The sequence below is a fragment of the Drosophila biarmipes genome, chromosome 2L (assembly GCF_025231255.1).
Source record: "Drosophila biarmipes strain raj3 chromosome 2L, RU_DBia_V1.1, whole genome shotgun sequence".
Classification (NCBI taxonomy): domain Eukaryota; kingdom Metazoa; phylum Arthropoda; class Insecta; order Diptera; family Drosophilidae; genus Drosophila; species Drosophila biarmipes.
The window spans coordinates 5,458,867-5,474,284 of NC_066612.1; the positions used below are offsets into that span (position 1 = coordinate 5,458,867).

The following is a 15,418-nucleotide window of genomic DNA, read 5'->3' on the forward strand; positions in this document are numbered from 1 at the left end:
GATCAAATCGTTGCTGCTATCGATGACTCTCCACCTCTACCAGCCAAGCCAAAACAGTGACAATTTTTTCGTAAAATTCGGAAACCAAATTGACTTCCATTTGAGGGCCGGATAATTGTGAATTTTCGTTGACCTGCGGCTGTACGAACACGGCGTAATTGTGGCCCCACAGTCGATCCGGTTTTTACGGTACAGCCCTTAATTACAAGCCAAGTTTTTCGTCGGCTTTTCGCGACGCCCGGCACATACGCGCATACACACACGCACTTTTGGACAGTGTGTATGTGTGTGTGCCGCTGTCTGATTAGCGTGCGCCTGTGTGTGTGCAGCTCGTGCTGGGGTCTGAAAATTTTTCCTACATATATCAGCGCCCATTGCATGAGGCAATAGTTGGAAAACATTTAAAAAAAATCAAACAAAATGTTACTAATTTCCAGGACTATCTGGCGAAGTCATCAGCGCCTGCAGCTGCAACAACAACTCGTGCACAGCGCAAGCAGCAGCGGTTTTTTGGCGGAAGGGCACTTGCGGCATCGGAGCACCCCGGATTCATTGGTTTCGGCGCAAGAACCGGCTGATTGCGGTCACGTAAGTGCTCGTGAATCACTTGCCTGCCATGAGAACACTCCATGATCAATCCTCTGTTACCATTTGCAGATCATGAGTGGCAGGTATCGCGGTGGCGGCGGCGGCCGATTCGGAGGACGAGGTGGCGGCGGTGGTGGCTATGGAGGAGACGGCGGTGGCTACAACGACTTCGACAACTACCGTGGCGGCGGCGGCGGAGGACCCGGCTTCAATGACAACTTCGGACCCGGTCCCGGGCCAAATCCCTTTAACAGTAAGTAGATCCCAAGGTATTATAAATGGCAGAGAATAAAAGGTGAATCTAAGGAAGTTAATGACATTGTATGGTTGTTACGTTCTTAAAGTGGGTTAATGACTACCTAAAAGCACTTTTTGATCTTAGTAAGACTAAACTAAAAAGTATTTTTGAATTTTTCTTTAAAAAACATTTTTGGAAAATTTATTTGATAGATCCTTAGAAATCTAAATCCGTATGAAAAGAAGGCCTTGTATAATTTTAAAATATATATGTTATGATTAATAGTTCTACTAGCAATAATATTCCACTTCTTGAAAATTTTTCACACCTATTAAGTTAATAATTTCCATATATTAATCATAATTTTCTCTTTTCTAGTGGGTGGACCTAACATTTCCGGCAACGAACTGATGCAGCTGATGAGCGCCATGGCCAGCAACTTCAACATGAACTCGCAGCCCCCGCAGCCGATGCGTCAGAGTTGCGGCGAGTTGCGCAACCACCATTGCGGCCTTTTTGTGGAGCTGTCCGGCAGGCTGATCAAGAAGCGGGTTAATCGCTTCGCCGAGCTGCGCGATCGCAACGGCGGAGCCTGCCAGCTGGTGGTGCTGGAGGACAAGCATCCGCGGGTGGCGCGCCGCATGAACAACATGCCCGAGAATACCACGCTGACCATTGTGGGTCTGGTGATGCGTCGGCCACACAATTCGTGCAATCAGACCATGCCAACCGGCGAGATTGAAGTGGAGGTGCAGGACATCCTCAATATTCACTTCCCGACCAGCGGCACCAAGCGAGCTGGTGACAAGCGCACATACAGCACCATGGTGCAGCAGCAGACAAACCTTGGAATAACCAGCACAGAGTACAAGATAGCTAGTGAGTGGGAAAGACCATTACTCCGTGTTCTATCCCCTGAAAACTAACCCAACATACCATTGCAGAGAACGAGAACATCTTAAAGTACTTTGAGAACCGCGATCTCACCTGCAACGATCTGCGCCGCGACGATGTGGGCAAGACGGTGACTCTGGTGGGTTGGATTCCCTCTACCAAGAACAACAAATTTCTACAGCTCAAGGATGGCTATGGGCAGACACAACTAATGATCGAAGATCAGTCGGTAAATACTATTTCGCGACATTTTAAAATGCCTACAAATTTGAACTATCTCTGGCAATAAGCGTTTATTATATATCCCACTGTATATCTTCATTTCAGCTTAGCGACACCTTCCTATCCACACCAGAGCAGACTGTAATTCAGATAGTGGGCAAAGTTTTGAGCAGACCCAAAGCCAACGTTAACTTGGTAAGCATTCATATAGTCCCTTGGAAAATCATATTGTAAATTATAAACCTTCCTTTAGAAATACGATACTGGAGAGGTGGAAGTCAGTGTGACTAGCGTGAAGATCCTGAACCCAGACGATCCCTACGATGGTCCCATCAAGGCTAAGGAGAAGCAGCAGAAGCTGTCCATCGACGATCTGGAAGCCGAAGAGGCTGCCGCCGAAGCCTCGGCCAGTCTTAGCAGCAATAATGGAGAATCCAAGGAAGATGGAGCGGACGCAGCTCCAACTGCTAATAGCTCCACTGCTGCTGAGCAACGAGTCAAGGTGGCGGATACCAACAAGTTTGCCGATCGCACACACAACTGCGGCGAACTAACCTCCAATGAGATCAACGAAAAAGTTGTTATATGCGGCTGGCTGGAGTTCCAGAGGATGAACAAGTTTTTTATACTTCGGGATGCTTATGGACAAACTCAGGTACTCTTGTTGCCCAGAACTGAGGGTCTGGAGGAATATGTGGAGACGGGCGTGCCCATTGAATCGATTGTGCGTGTGGAGGGTACAGTGATACCGCGTCCAGCGGCCACCATAAACCCCAAAATGCAAACTGGACATGTTGAGGTGGAAGCCGACAGGGTGGTTGTGCTTAACCCAGCAAAGAAAAATCTTCCATTTGAGATTCGGAAGTTCAATCGCGCTGGTGAACGCTTGAGGCTCACTCATCGGTATCTGGATCTGCGCTTTAATGACATGCAGCATAATCTTCGCCTCCGATCGGCTGTTATTATGAAAATGCGAGAGTATCTGATCAACTATTTGGGTTTCGTCGAGGTGGAGACACCGACCCTCTTCAGAAGGACACCCGGCGGAGCGCAAGAGTTTGTGGTGCCCACTCGGAAAGCAGGACACTTTTATTCGCTCGTGCAGAGTCCACAGCAATTCAAGCAGATGTTGATGTCCGGCGGCATAGACAGATACTTCCAGGTGGCTCGTTGCTACAGAGATGAAGCGACGCGTCCAGACCGTCAGCCAGAGTTCACCCAATTGGATATTGAGCTGTCCTTCACCAGCCGGGATGACATCATGCAACTCATTGAGGAGACACTTCGTTACTCGTGGCCCAAAGATTTCCCCCGGTTGCAAACACCTTTCCGTCGCATTACGTACGAGGAGGCCCTCGAAAAGTACGGTTGTGACAAGCCAGACACTCGCTTTGGTTTCCTGCTAAACAATGTCTCGGATATCATTGAAAAGAGCGGCGATTTCAAGGAAAAGTACGAAGATTTTGGCGCATATGCCATCGTCGTGCGAGCCAGTGAAGCCTTTTGGAACGGAACAGCGCGGAAGCATTACGAAAGTCTCGGCAAGGAATTTAAGGGCACTTTGTTCGTACGTAAGTTCGGGCCAACGAAGGATGTGCAAGACAAGCTCGGCAAGCTGCTGGGCGAGGAAGTAGCCAACGAGGTTGCCGAGAAGTTTGATCTCGAGGAGAACGATCTGCTCTTCCTGGGCATCGGACCGAAAGTGGAAACTGTAAGCAACGAGCTTCTTATATTACCATGATTGTTATACCAATGCCTTATTTCCTTTTCATTTGTTTACAGCGCACTTTGTTGGGTCGCATTCGGCTGGACTATCAAGAGTTTTTGATCGAGAATGCCAAAATAAAGAAGCCCAATGATTTCCGCTTCCTGTGGGTGATCGACTTCCCGCTGTTCGAGCGGAATCGTGAGACCAACCAGTTAGAGAGCGTTCATCATCCGTTTACCCTGCCACACAGCGATGATCTGGACAACTTTGCCACCAGCTGCGAGAACTTGGAGAACATACGCTCCCAGGCTTACGATTTGGTGCTGAACGGCCAGGAAGTCGGAGGCGGCTCCATTCGAATTCACGATCGTGACATGCAGCACTTTATACTCGAACAGATCCTGAAGATCCCACATGATCATTTGTCGCACTTGCTAAGCGCACTGGAGTCTGGCTGCCCGCCACATGGTGGCATTGCCCTCGGTTTAGATCGCCTGATGGCCATCTTATGCCGCGCACGATCAATTCGTGATGTGATTGCATTCCCCAAGTCACTTAACGGCCGCGATCCGCTCTCGAACGCTCCGGTTCCCATTTCCGAGGAGGAGATGAAGCTGTACCACCTTTCGGTGACAGAAGAAGAGGAGGAGGCCAGCACAAATAGCACGTCACACGAACAGGAGGACGACGATCCCGACCAGGAGCGGGCTCCTCCATCCCCGATGTCGGCGACCAGTGACTCGGAGCAGCCGCTAATGGATGTGGATATCAAGGCGGAGCCTGAGGATGAGACAGAAAAGGTGGAGGAGAAGCCCGAACCAGTAAAAGAGCCAGTCAAACCGCCAACCAAGGCGGCAGTCAAAGCAGCTCCCGCCGCCGAAGTACCCCCACCCGCCGAGCCCGCTTCACCGGTGGCAGCTACGCCGTCCAGAGTCAGGAGGGTCGTCAAAAAGAAGGTCTAAGCAGGGGGGGCTCATTAATATTACGGATAACGGATTAGCATTTTACTCGTAAGCTCAGTAGTCAGGACGGAGGAAGGCAGCTGGCGGACTAAATGGTCAGCCATACAGCAAACACAGCGGTCGTAGGGTCGGCTGGTAACGGCAAAACACACACTTTTATACACACAGTTGTATACCATAAAGGAGAATATGTGTACCCACCCCGGAACTTCTCAACGGATTTCAATACCAGAACTTAGAGCCTAGGACAAACAAATTATACACTCACCTCCCGACCCGGCTGTCCACATTCTTCAAGTCCATTTCTAATAATTATGGCAACAAATTTATTACACTTTACAAAATATACAAACCAGCTATTGTATTCGGAATTGTTTAATTATACGATGCTTGAATTACGGTTTCCACTGTGTTTCCCAAATTGAATCTGCTTTTTAATCATCGATTGTGGACGATCGGTGCTCACATCCAACGAATATTAATTTACCAAATAGAACAGAATAAAATTAAATTGTATTTTACTGAAAAATTGAATTGAAATGCCCATCAAATATATGTACAATGGAAATGTGTTCCATCAATTGTCCCATTCTTTGAGCCAAAAACATGTTGCACTAGGGACTTTGGATTTTTAACCTTGTATTAAACCTTCCCCCTAGGTTTTGCAAGTCATTATTTTAACATCTATTCAATTTGTTTACCCTTTTGACTAAAACCTAATAAATCGCACAAAATTATTGCTGTAATTATTATAGTTTAAATATTTGGTTTTTACACTTTGTATTTGCAAATATGAATATCAGCTAAGGTGGCTCTTAAACAATATTAAGGAATGGGGGCAAGGAAGGGATTTCAAAAGCCTGAAGCACCAATTGGGGGCTAATCCACTGTTGGCACAGCAAATATGTTGTTCTCCATGAATCCGTAGGTGAGATTCCTTCTGTAATCCCACCAGCTAAGTATGGGGGCCTGAGTACTGAGCTGACGATCATCTGGATCGGTAAACTCCACCGTGTCCTGCTCCTCCACCGAGTCACTATCCTCGTCGTTCTCCTTCTGCTCCGGACTGAAGCTCGTCCAGTGCTCGTAGGGATCCTCTCCACCGGGGGACATCTGCAGGTTATTAAAGTTGGCTGCCAGTTTGCCAAACTGATCGATGTGATGCAGCAGGGGATCCACGCCCTGATTGGGCGGCGCATTCAGCTTCTGCGGCGGGGCTCTCCAATGTGGTTGCTTGGCTCCCAGGGTGGGCAGGTCCGTCCACTTGCCCAGAGCGAAAGGTGAGGTGTCGTTGGTGTCTATCATGAACATTCCTCGCGTAGTCGGTCTTGTGTTGTCGCCAGCCTCTAGGAGGAAGTTCGTGGGTGGACACATGCCCAGCAGGTAGGATATGTACCCACTGCAGGCCCATCCCCAAAAGCCCTTGGGCGAGCGAATGGACTCCAGGAAGTAGGCGGGAGCCCGCTGATGACTGCAGGCAAAGGAATCTGCCAAGTAAAGCCATATGTATGATAAGCTATTTCACAATATAGTGGCCCTAAGCTCACTTATTTTCTGTCCATTACAACCGGGTTGCATGATTCCCCCGTTCATGTAGAAATCCGCGTGACCACATCTCTCCATTTTCCCCTGCACCAGAGCATTGGTGTGTATCACATCCACATAGCTGGCATCGCTGGGGTCCAGCTTGTCCGCATTGCCAGAGGTGATAAATAGGGGCATAGCCGGATCCAGGCCCGTAATCCTTGGCAACGTAAAAGAGCTCAGATTCCGCGCTATATAGTTGGGCACCTGGGCGCCCAGTGAGAAGCCTATCACATGGATATCCCTGTTACCCGTCTCCACCAATCGCTCCACCAACTGGGCAGTGCAGGTGCCAGCATGTTTGGTGTTGTGCACGGCACTTATGTAGCAGGGTCCCGGCGACAGGATACTCCAGTCCACATAGATGATGTTATAGTCCGCCTTGGCCAGGTATTCTGGAGGAAGAAGGTATTGTAACAGGTATTTGCAAATGGGATGGTACCAAACTTATAACTCACCCTCTCTCATTTGCTGCAGAGGATGCAGGAACATGTCCGAGTTGTAGCCATGGATGATGATCTTCGTGGGATAGCGGGGATTGAAGTACGAGTCGGTCAGATTGGACTTCTCCAGGGAGTCGTCTATGTGAAGGCACTGCCTATCCATGGGGTTGTGGCGTGTGTAGATGTAGTACTTGACGTCCGGATCGGGACAACTTCGACCTATGGCCCATGTGCAGGGTCCGATGGTGATGTCCCTACTTGAGGGTGTTGTTGTGGGGGAGGGTGTGGGATTAGTGGAACTCTCTGTGCTGCTCCCATCGTGAATTTGAATGGGTTTTAGGTTTGGAAATCCCCTCCCAAGGGCTGCTTGGCTTAAACCTACTGGAAATTGGTAAATTAGTATAATATCTTTTTGTTTCTCTGATTACCCACCTAGAAGCAGAAACCCAATGACACATGGCGGATGCATTTTTCCATTAACTGAGTCCACCTGCAGTTCCTACTGATTTACAATTTCTTTGCCAGTTTCATGAAGCGTTCGCGCTAAAAACGTTGGAGAAACTAAGAGCCGGCTGGTCGAGTCGATTCGATTTTGGCCAATTTGTAATGAGGTATGCAAATGAGTGAGTACTTTTGATGTGCTTGGCTTTGAGTACGGCTGCAAAGTGAGAGTTTCGTTGGAAAAGTGAAACCAAAATGAGAATTAAAGACACACAAACAGTGGCAAAAGTAAACTATTCCAGGAAGTCTTAATAAAATACATAGAATTACACACTTTTCACGTTTTCTAAGGCCTTGTATACGTTTTGCGTTGTAAAGATCTTAACGCATCTTCGAAGCACTATATTATCTCCTGCAGAAATCTTTATGATTTGTTTATAATTTGCGTGGAAAACTCATAAATGCATTTACACCGCACTCACTCACTCAACAATGTGCACTCATAGACCCATATGTACACTGGCCTACGTGATTGAGGTTTCAATTAACGGCCTTTACTGAATGAAAACTTTTCGTTGTTATCGCGAGTGATCTGGGCTCACGTACAAAGCCGAGTGCTCGCAGGTATTCTGCATTTATAGGACCGGGTCTTGCGAAGAGTCTTGCAGAACTGTTGACTCACTCTCGTTTCGGAGGCCCACATAGATAGCTTGGGCTGTGTCCCGACCCGGGTCAATGAAAACAAACTTGAATGGGATGTATACCTTAATTTAATCAGAGCCTATATCTTTATTGTCCCTGCGAATATAGCAAACATTTAAGTACCTGCTGCGTTTTCTCAGCCAAAAATATTTGGCTTCTCTGGAATGGTTTTTGATGCCTTTTCAATTTATGGCCGGTACGTGTGTCTAGAACGCCCACGATTTTTCATCTCGAAATCCACTGGCTACTAAACTATATATAAAGCATCGCCCGTATATAAGTGCCGATATGATCTTTGGAATGTCAAACAAAATGCGAATAAATGGTCAGATGGACAGACATTTCCCGCCTGGGCTTTTAAACGAGCGACATGTGTGCCTTGAATTGGCAATATTGTCAAATCCATTAAAATATTAATAGCTAATCCTCATCTGTAAAAACTATAAAGTCTCTAGGGGATGCAGAATGTCTTCTTTTTCGTTTAAAGAAGGCATTTAGTGGTCCTTTTACTTTAACAACTATGATGTCAGGTTTATTTTATTATTGCTTTTATGGCTATTTTCTTTATAAAATATCACAAACATTTCAATGGTTTATTCAAAATAATTCGTATCTTATTTACTGCTATAGAAACAAACTTATTCACACATATTGATCATGCATCTGGGGGAGGGATTCATGGGTTTTTCGGCTGCGCACTTGAAGGCCTCCTGGAACTCGGGCATGTTCATGTAACCCCTGTTCAGTTGGGCCGCAAAGATCTCCGTTTGGCGGTTGCACAACTGCTGGGCCACCGCGAAGAAGAGCACCCTCTGGGGGTCCAGTCCGAAGAACTGCAGCACAGCGCTCTCGGCGAAGGCGAATCTCTCGCCCTGCAGCCAGAAGTGGTAGTCCCTCAGGGAATACTGAAACGAGCGATAGAAGTGAAAGGTCTCCGCCACCTCCTCCGAGCCGAGGGGCCTGTAGATCGGAGCCACTTCTGCATCGTAGTGCTGCAGGGATTGCCTTTCCAGGCAGTCCATAGCGGTGTAGCGACCATCGGTGTCCAGGAGAAGGCGGGACTGCCTCCACAGTTCCAGGCCCTGGGTGGCATAATAGTGATAAGTCGGTCGGTGCAATGAGAGCAGTACGAAGTGGAGAAAGTGCCTCAGGAAGTAGGGTGGCTGACTCACGTCCTCTTCGTCCACATAGGGCGAGGCGAAACTGTGGCGCAGTTGAGCCCTCCGGAGGAGCAGGAGATTTCCATGAAAGGAGTTATTGGTAAGGCCCAGCCCCCCGTAGTTCTCGTTGAGCTCCGTGATATTCAGATAGCTTTGAGCATGAGCCTGCAGGATGCGCGCCACCTGCAGCTCCTTCTTCTCCACCGATGCTGGCCACAGGTGACCATACCAATCTCTTCTAGAGAGACTGGATCTCCTTAGCTTCTGGAAGCGGGTTGTGTGCAGTTGATAGGCCGCCAGAGCCACATCCCTTGTGAGGTAGGGACTTAAGACATGCCACTGCCAGTACTCCGAGTGCAGTAATCTCTCGAACTCCTCGGCTAGTTTATAGCAATCCGGGTATCTGAGCTGCTCCCTGGCCTGCCACATCACATAGTTGTAGACTATACGGGGTTCCGTTTGCCTGAGAACCTCCCAGGCTTGGTCGATCTTCTCCACATCTAGGGGAAACTTTCGCGCCCTTTCCAGCTGCTCCTTGGAGAAGTTGAGTTCGGCAAAAAAGAGCTGAAAGTAGTCCTTGGTGTTGTCATCCAGGATCAGCTGCTCATGTCTGGTTCTCTGGGCTGTGGTCCTGCCATTCCTGGTTAAACTCTCCGCCAACGGGAGTTCTCCCCTCATTCCACGACAAAGAACACTCATCTCATGTGCTATTATATGGGCTACCTGATGAGGACGACCCTTTAAGACATCAGATAGGCTAGATTTGAAATCCTCCACACTGGGACAGGGTAGATCCTCCATGGGAGTCACATAAATCGTGTCCAGGGCAAAGTAGATGCGGAGCAGGGTGGGTAGGCCATAGGCTGCCAATTGAGCCGATAGAACTATCCAATTGAGCTGACCATTGAGTTGTTTTCGCTCCCATTGCCTTCTGAGAAAAGGCCAGGAAGAGAGCACATCCCTGTGGCTGGCCAGGAAGGGAATCTCCTCCAGCAGACGCTCCCAGTGGGTGGTTTTTGGTGTTCCACCAAAAACATTACCTTCTCCCCTCTTTCGACATTCCGCATAAAGTTGTGAAAGCAACTTTCCTGGTATGGTCTCGAAATGGCCCACCTCAGACGAAAAGAAGTCCATTCGGTCCTGCTTGTTATAGAGATATGGTGGCAGAAATTCATCTGGATTTTCGCCTACTTCTCGATCAAAATTTCCGCAGGCATGGGCATAGAAATCGTCACACGGATCCGTTGAGTCGTTCCTGATTTTCACCAACTTTCGCAGGTTGCTGTCGTAGAGTTTGGTAAAAAACGCTAGCTCCGACTTCGAACCGAAGTCCGTCTCCACCTCCGCATCCGAGTCCTGACCATTTTGGGAACACACTATTTGGATCACAATAGCAATGAAAAGAATCTTAAGCCTCCAGCGCATTTAAAGTAGATTTTTATTGCGGTCCGATCGTTTGTTTTGCTCCACGAAAACTGCGCAAAATTCAGCTCGTACTTGCTCTCTAATAAGTTGATAAGCCACGGAAGCCGCGGATCGAGCTATATGTTCCCGATTCCATCAAAGTTCCCCAGTTCTCTTCGCTCTCTTCATAGAGCCGCCTTGACCTTAAGATCTTTGCCATTCCGCTGTGCCTTACATTGCCTATTGATGAAATGAACTCGGAACGATATTTGTTTATGGGTTTGATGGGGGGATTTGTTTATAAATATGGTTTCCAACAGATGCGCGTGGTGTTTAATATATGCATTTGCTGTTCATTGCTCTGTAAAATTATTGACAAGCATATGTTCCCAAAAACCAACAGGAGACAAAAACTCAAGTAAATCGTAAGGAATCACAAAAAATGCTGGTAATCTTTGTGGGTGTGTCAGGAAATATGTACTTTACATATACAAGCACAGAAATACCTAAAAATGTATCTCAACACGTTAAATCTAAGCAAGCTTTGCCAAATCTAACAAATATTCCGCATACGCAATGTGGTCACAGCTGCATTGGTTCAAACGGCAAAGCAAAATGTTATTCCATCAGGTTTATGCTTATTTTTCAAGATAAATATACATATACGAAAAGAAAATGTTTTCGAGTCTTTGTTTTGGATAATTGTTAAAAGGTTTAAAATATTTCTTAATATTTTCCAGACACTTCATCAATCCTTCTGTTCATCTGAACGACATTTTATTGACTTTCCATAATTGTTTTCACTCATTATTATATATATTTTGGTGTCAGGCTGTTTTGTTCTCAACATTTGCGCATTGCATTTTGAAATTGACTTAATGACAAGTGTCAGCTTAAGGAAAGTGTATGTTTTCTTAGAAAAGTCAAGGACCCGAAGCGTGTGACAGTTGTTTATGAAAAATTTGGGTGGTCAACAGACGATGTGGTATATGCTTGATTAGGGTATGATGATGTAGTAAATGTTTTCTAGTAATTTAGCTAAATAGATATAGAAAGTTTGCACTAAATATTATTTAGAGAGAGGGCATGATGATGTGGTAAATGTTTTCTAGTTATTAAGCTGACAAGATCTAGAATGCTTGCACTAAATAATATTTACAGAGATCAAAGGTACATGCAAACATCATAAGTCTAAACATCCCTTGCTCTTTCCTTCTGTACAGAAAACCTTTTAGATCCCACGCCAAATGATAAACTCATGTTTCTGGTTCGTTTGCACTTGCGGATGTTCCAAAACGCTGTCAATATTTTCAAGGCAAATGTTTCGAGAAATGGAACAAACTATATACTAGGGGCCCGAATTATTTTTAATGAGCGCATTGTTATTGTTGGTGGTTGGTCTTCAGATCCGGCCAGCGGCTGCTTGAAAACTGTCAAAATGTGCGCCGCAGATTTATTTTATTTATTTTCGATGTTCTTCTGCGCGACTTTCCAAAAAGTCTGCACTTTCTGCCCTGGTAGCGGCCTCTCATTTTGGCCAATGGGACGAAATATTTCGCTACATCCACATATATCAGAGGCAAAAGCACAGATACTCGCACACGAATCTATATCCACTTGTCAGATCTGCCGAGAATGCGTGTGTATGGCTGCCTGCAGATCGCTAAGTATTTCATCTATATCCCCATTCGTGGACGGGCCAACGATTTTAGTTGAGCCAAAGGCTTTCAGCAGTTAATAGCACAAAATTGTGTCTTTCCCCAGCGGAGCAGAAAAACCCTAAGGTAAACCAGGCGACCAGTGAAGTGACCTGCAGAGCCCAATCAAATGATTTTTAAATTTTCGGAATTCAAAAATCGAATTCAAGTGTTCCGTGTTCGCAAATATTACCGCACTTTCCTATCGTTGGAACCGGTCCAATCTATAAAACTGGAATTATTCCAATCCATATAGACATATGGTTCCTTGATTGCTCTATCAGCCATACTAAGCGAACCAGAACCATCAAATAGATGTAGCCAGGCGTAGACAGAAGCGAAAAATATTTAATATTTGCCATATGGCTTTCATATCTGTCGACGTTATATAGAGATCTATACCTAAACGTTCGGATTTTATTTGATTAGCTTATTTTAAAACAAAATCATATGTGTTTCGCGGAAATTTATGGCCCCCTTTTTTATGTTTCTGTCAAATTAAACTTCTCACGCGCCAAATAAAAAATACTTCGCAAAATAAAATTAAAAAATCGTATCCTGGCTCATATCCAAACTAATACAGCATAAATTCTACCACTTTTTCTGCAGCAAATCCAGCAATATGAGTGAAGCCCGTAACCTGTTCACCACCTTCGGCATCCTGGCCATCCTGCTGTTCTTCCTTTACCTCATCTATGCCGTCTTGTAAAAGGATAGCGGCGAGATGAAGGTCCTTGGAGCAGGATAAAAGGTAATACCATATGATATATAAGTCGGTTATAAATGGAAGGCCTCCCCTTTGTAGCTAAATGGTGCGAAAATCCCTAAATTCTTGCGTAAAATACATTTATTTGTAAATGCCTTCTAGAAATACCTTACAACCTCTCCCATGTTTATATAAAAATTGTTCAATTTTGTGGCTTCAATTAGAACATTTATAGAATTTCAATTATCCCATTTTCCCCATTGAATTTATTCGAGATAAACTCACATCAATCACAAACCTTGAAATGCTCATTAGGTCGAAAACGAACCATAAACTCAATGGGGGCTACGTGATGGGGCCGATTTTTCAATATTCCCCAATATTTTGAAACGTATTAACCTACAAATTAGGCAAACCTGCCAATGTTTCGGTTGAAAGTAAATAAATATGTTGATCAAACAAACGACTGGAGAAGAAAACATGTTCCCACAATCATAAACCGAGAAATAAATAAATAAAACATTTTTCAAATGACAAGGTCCAGTCGGAAAAAAGCAATTTGTCTAGGTGCAGTCCAGCAAATGAGAAATGTTCAAAGAGCCGAGAAAAAATTGGCTAGAATCGCATGGAATTCAGACATATATACACCGCAAATATACAGACCGAGCCATGAATATGTGTAAAAATCTAGAAAATATTTGTGCCGCCTCAAAAATATGAGCAACAACTGGACACCCATACCAGCGAGTAGCCGGTAATATGTATATAGAAATATAAAGAATTTTTTATATATCTTCTATATAATCGGATCCAGATCTATGTGGGTGGGTGCGTGCGCCCAAGTAGTGGCCATAATTCCAAGCGCTGGCCAACTTTTTGTGGAGAAGTGGCATTCAGTTTGGGAAATTCAGTTATTGCGCGCCTTTAGCTACGAACGGTTGGAAATCTCTCCATCTCAAACTAGAAACCCATCCAAAAGTGTGTGATTTGTGTCTATGGGTCAATCGATCAATCGCTTACCTAATTTTTGTTATACCTTGTAATCAATATAGCAGCAGCAAAACAAACCGATCAAAATGAATGAGGCCAAGAGTTTGTTCACCACCTTCCTCATCCTGGCCTTCCTGCTGTTCCTGCTCTACGCCTTCTACGAAGCCGCCTTCTAGGATCCCATCCCCGTCACCAGACCACCACCATTATCTATATTTATCACCCATCAAGGATAGCTTACATGTTGAATTTCAATTCCAAGCCGCCGGCCATGCCATCATCTTGTGGTGCGGTGGAGCTTCTAGGACCCTACGCGTTTAAGATGTTTAGCATTTAATGGATTTCTACTAGTAACCTAAGCCAGGTGAGCACTGCCAATTAATCCAATCATCGGTCACACACATCAAACAAATTATCGAATTATTCCCAGAAACAAAAACCTCGACTACATTTCTTGGCAGCCACTTGGCCAGCCCGATAATAAATAGATTTTCCGTTTCTATTTTTTAACGACAAGATTTCGACATGGCCCACTAAACACCTTCCTGTCGTCACGGACCCCCTTCATTGGGCCGCATTCAAAATCATTTTCACACGGCATTTTCCGAATGTCGCAACTTTGTGATTCAACTTTTCGCTCGAAAATATCAAGCATAAAAATGTTCAAAGAGACAGTTTTTTATGGCCTAAATTTATGATTGGCCAAGGTGGAAATTATAATTAATTTTTATTAAATGCTTTCGAATATTTTTTACCAGTTTGATGAATAAACTTGAACAAGTTTTCGAGTATAGAGTGTTATTTTTGTGAAAGACAAATCCGCTTTCGAAATCCCTCAGTGAGTTTTGAAGAACCAAAAATAAATCTCAAAGAAGCTTATGTTCTTTGAAGCAAACAGTGCTGCCCATTGTTTATGCCAATGCGGCCACTTGAACAAAAAAAGCAGAAAAATAATATAGTTATATATTATCATCAATTGCAGAGACTTTGCGTCAGAGGAAAAATTATTTTTATTTAATAATCAACAAATCGATCGTTTTTACAAATTAAATTTTAAAAATATCTTCCTCATAACCACTTCCAGATGACGTCAAGGCCACCAGCTGCCGGGGATTCGGAGGCTCGGCGATCATGATGGGCACTTTGCTGATCGATGGGTAAGCCCCTGCCATGTGGTAAGTACCATTAATCACGATCCCCTGGGATGCGCTCCAATGCCAAAAATTCTCTAACATTTCCCCGTTTATTTTCTCGCAGTCCTCCGCCACATTTCTGCCACCTTTAAGGCGCTGCGAGATCGATCCATCGATCGGAATACTCTGCTGCCGGCCCCGGCGTCATCTGCTCTAATCATAAATTTTATTTTGTGATCTTTTTATTTTCGTTTGGCAATGGAATCTACTTAGTTTGCAATTCATAGACCATGATGTACAGTATAGGCAAATTGAGAACAACATCAGCAATCAATGTGGACCACCAAGAATTGGTTATTTCATTGTTAAACAACACATTAACTTCGCATTCGTATTTGTTAAGGCATACATAATGTATAACTGCATTTTACTCGACTTTTCCGAAATTATTTGTGAATAACAACCGCAAAGCAACAACAACAAGCTGCAGGAATAAAAACAAAACAAAACAAATTCTGATTGATTTTCATTATTGGGATATTTAGG

At 44.9% G+C, this 15,418-nt stretch overlaps 3 protein-coding genes and 1 long non-coding RNA gene across 9 annotated transcripts; 2 read left to right on the forward strand and 2 right to left on the reverse strand.

The window, feature by feature from the left end:
- Nucleotides 1-12: 12 nt before the first annotated feature.
- LOC108034787 (aspartate--tRNA ligase, mitochondrial) lies at nucleotides 13-5,186 on the forward strand. Of its 2 annotated transcripts, XM_017109773.3 has the most exons (8): nucleotides 13-189; nucleotides 438-588; nucleotides 658-841; nucleotides 1,205-1,705; nucleotides 1,771-1,949; nucleotides 2,048-2,137; nucleotides 2,196-3,653; nucleotides 3,725-5,186. In XM_017109773.3, the coding sequence occupies exons 3-8, from the start codon at nucleotides 661-663 to the stop codon at nucleotides 4,610-4,612; spliced, it is 3,297 nt and encodes a 1,098-aa protein (XP_016965262.3). In that variant the 5' UTR covers nucleotides 13-189; nucleotides 438-588; nucleotides 658-660; the 3' UTR covers nucleotides 4,613-5,186. The 2 variants fall into 2 exon arrangements, with proteins under 2 accessions (XP_016965262.3, XP_016965253.3); XM_017109764.3 differs by lacking the exon at nucleotides 13-189 and having other exon boundaries at nucleotides 421-588.
- A 160-nt stretch (nucleotides 5,187-5,346) lies between these two features.
- LOC108035207 (phospholipase A1 member A) lies at nucleotides 5,347-7,270 on the reverse strand. Of its 2 annotated transcripts, none has more exons than XM_044094091.2 (4): nucleotides 7,072-7,270; nucleotides 6,655-7,020; nucleotides 6,160-6,591; nucleotides 5,347-6,099 (listed from the first exon to the last, which is right to left on the reverse strand). In XM_044094091.2, the coding sequence occupies exons 1-4, from the start codon at nucleotides 7,106-7,108 to the stop codon at nucleotides 5,492-5,494; spliced, it is 1,443 nt and encodes a 480-aa protein (XP_043950026.1). In that variant the 5' UTR covers nucleotides 7,109-7,270; the 3' UTR covers nucleotides 5,347-5,491. The 2 variants fall into 2 exon arrangements, with proteins under 2 accessions (XP_043950026.1, XP_016966210.1); XM_017110721.3 differs by having other exon boundaries at nucleotides 6,655-7,017; nucleotides 7,072-7,268.
- Nucleotides 7,271-8,301: 1,031 nt separating this feature from the next.
- Nucleotides 8,302-10,418, reverse strand: LOC108035201 (uncharacterized). Its single transcript, XM_017110709.3, has one exon. The coding sequence runs from the start codon at nucleotides 10,365-10,367 to the stop codon at nucleotides 8,421-8,423; it is 1,947 nt and encodes a 648-aa protein (XP_016966198.1). The 5' UTR covers nucleotides 10,368-10,418; the 3' UTR covers nucleotides 8,302-8,420.
- A 1,610-nt stretch (nucleotides 10,419-12,028) lies between these two features.
- On the forward strand, nucleotides 12,029-15,385 carry LOC108035345 (uncharacterized). Of its 4 annotated transcripts, none has more exons than XR_006368341.2 (5): nucleotides 12,029-12,130; nucleotides 12,653-12,794; nucleotides 13,802-14,103; nucleotides 14,824-14,914; nucleotides 14,997-15,385. It is a non-coding gene; the product is annotated as an uncharacterized LOC108035345 (long non-coding RNA). The 4 variants fall into 4 exon arrangements; XR_007763506.1 differs by having other exon boundaries at nucleotides 13,805-14,103; XR_001768771.3 differs by lacking the exons at nucleotides 12,029-12,130; nucleotides 12,653-12,794 and adding an exon at nucleotides 13,618-13,727.
- Nucleotides 15,386-15,418: the final 33 nt, after the last annotated feature.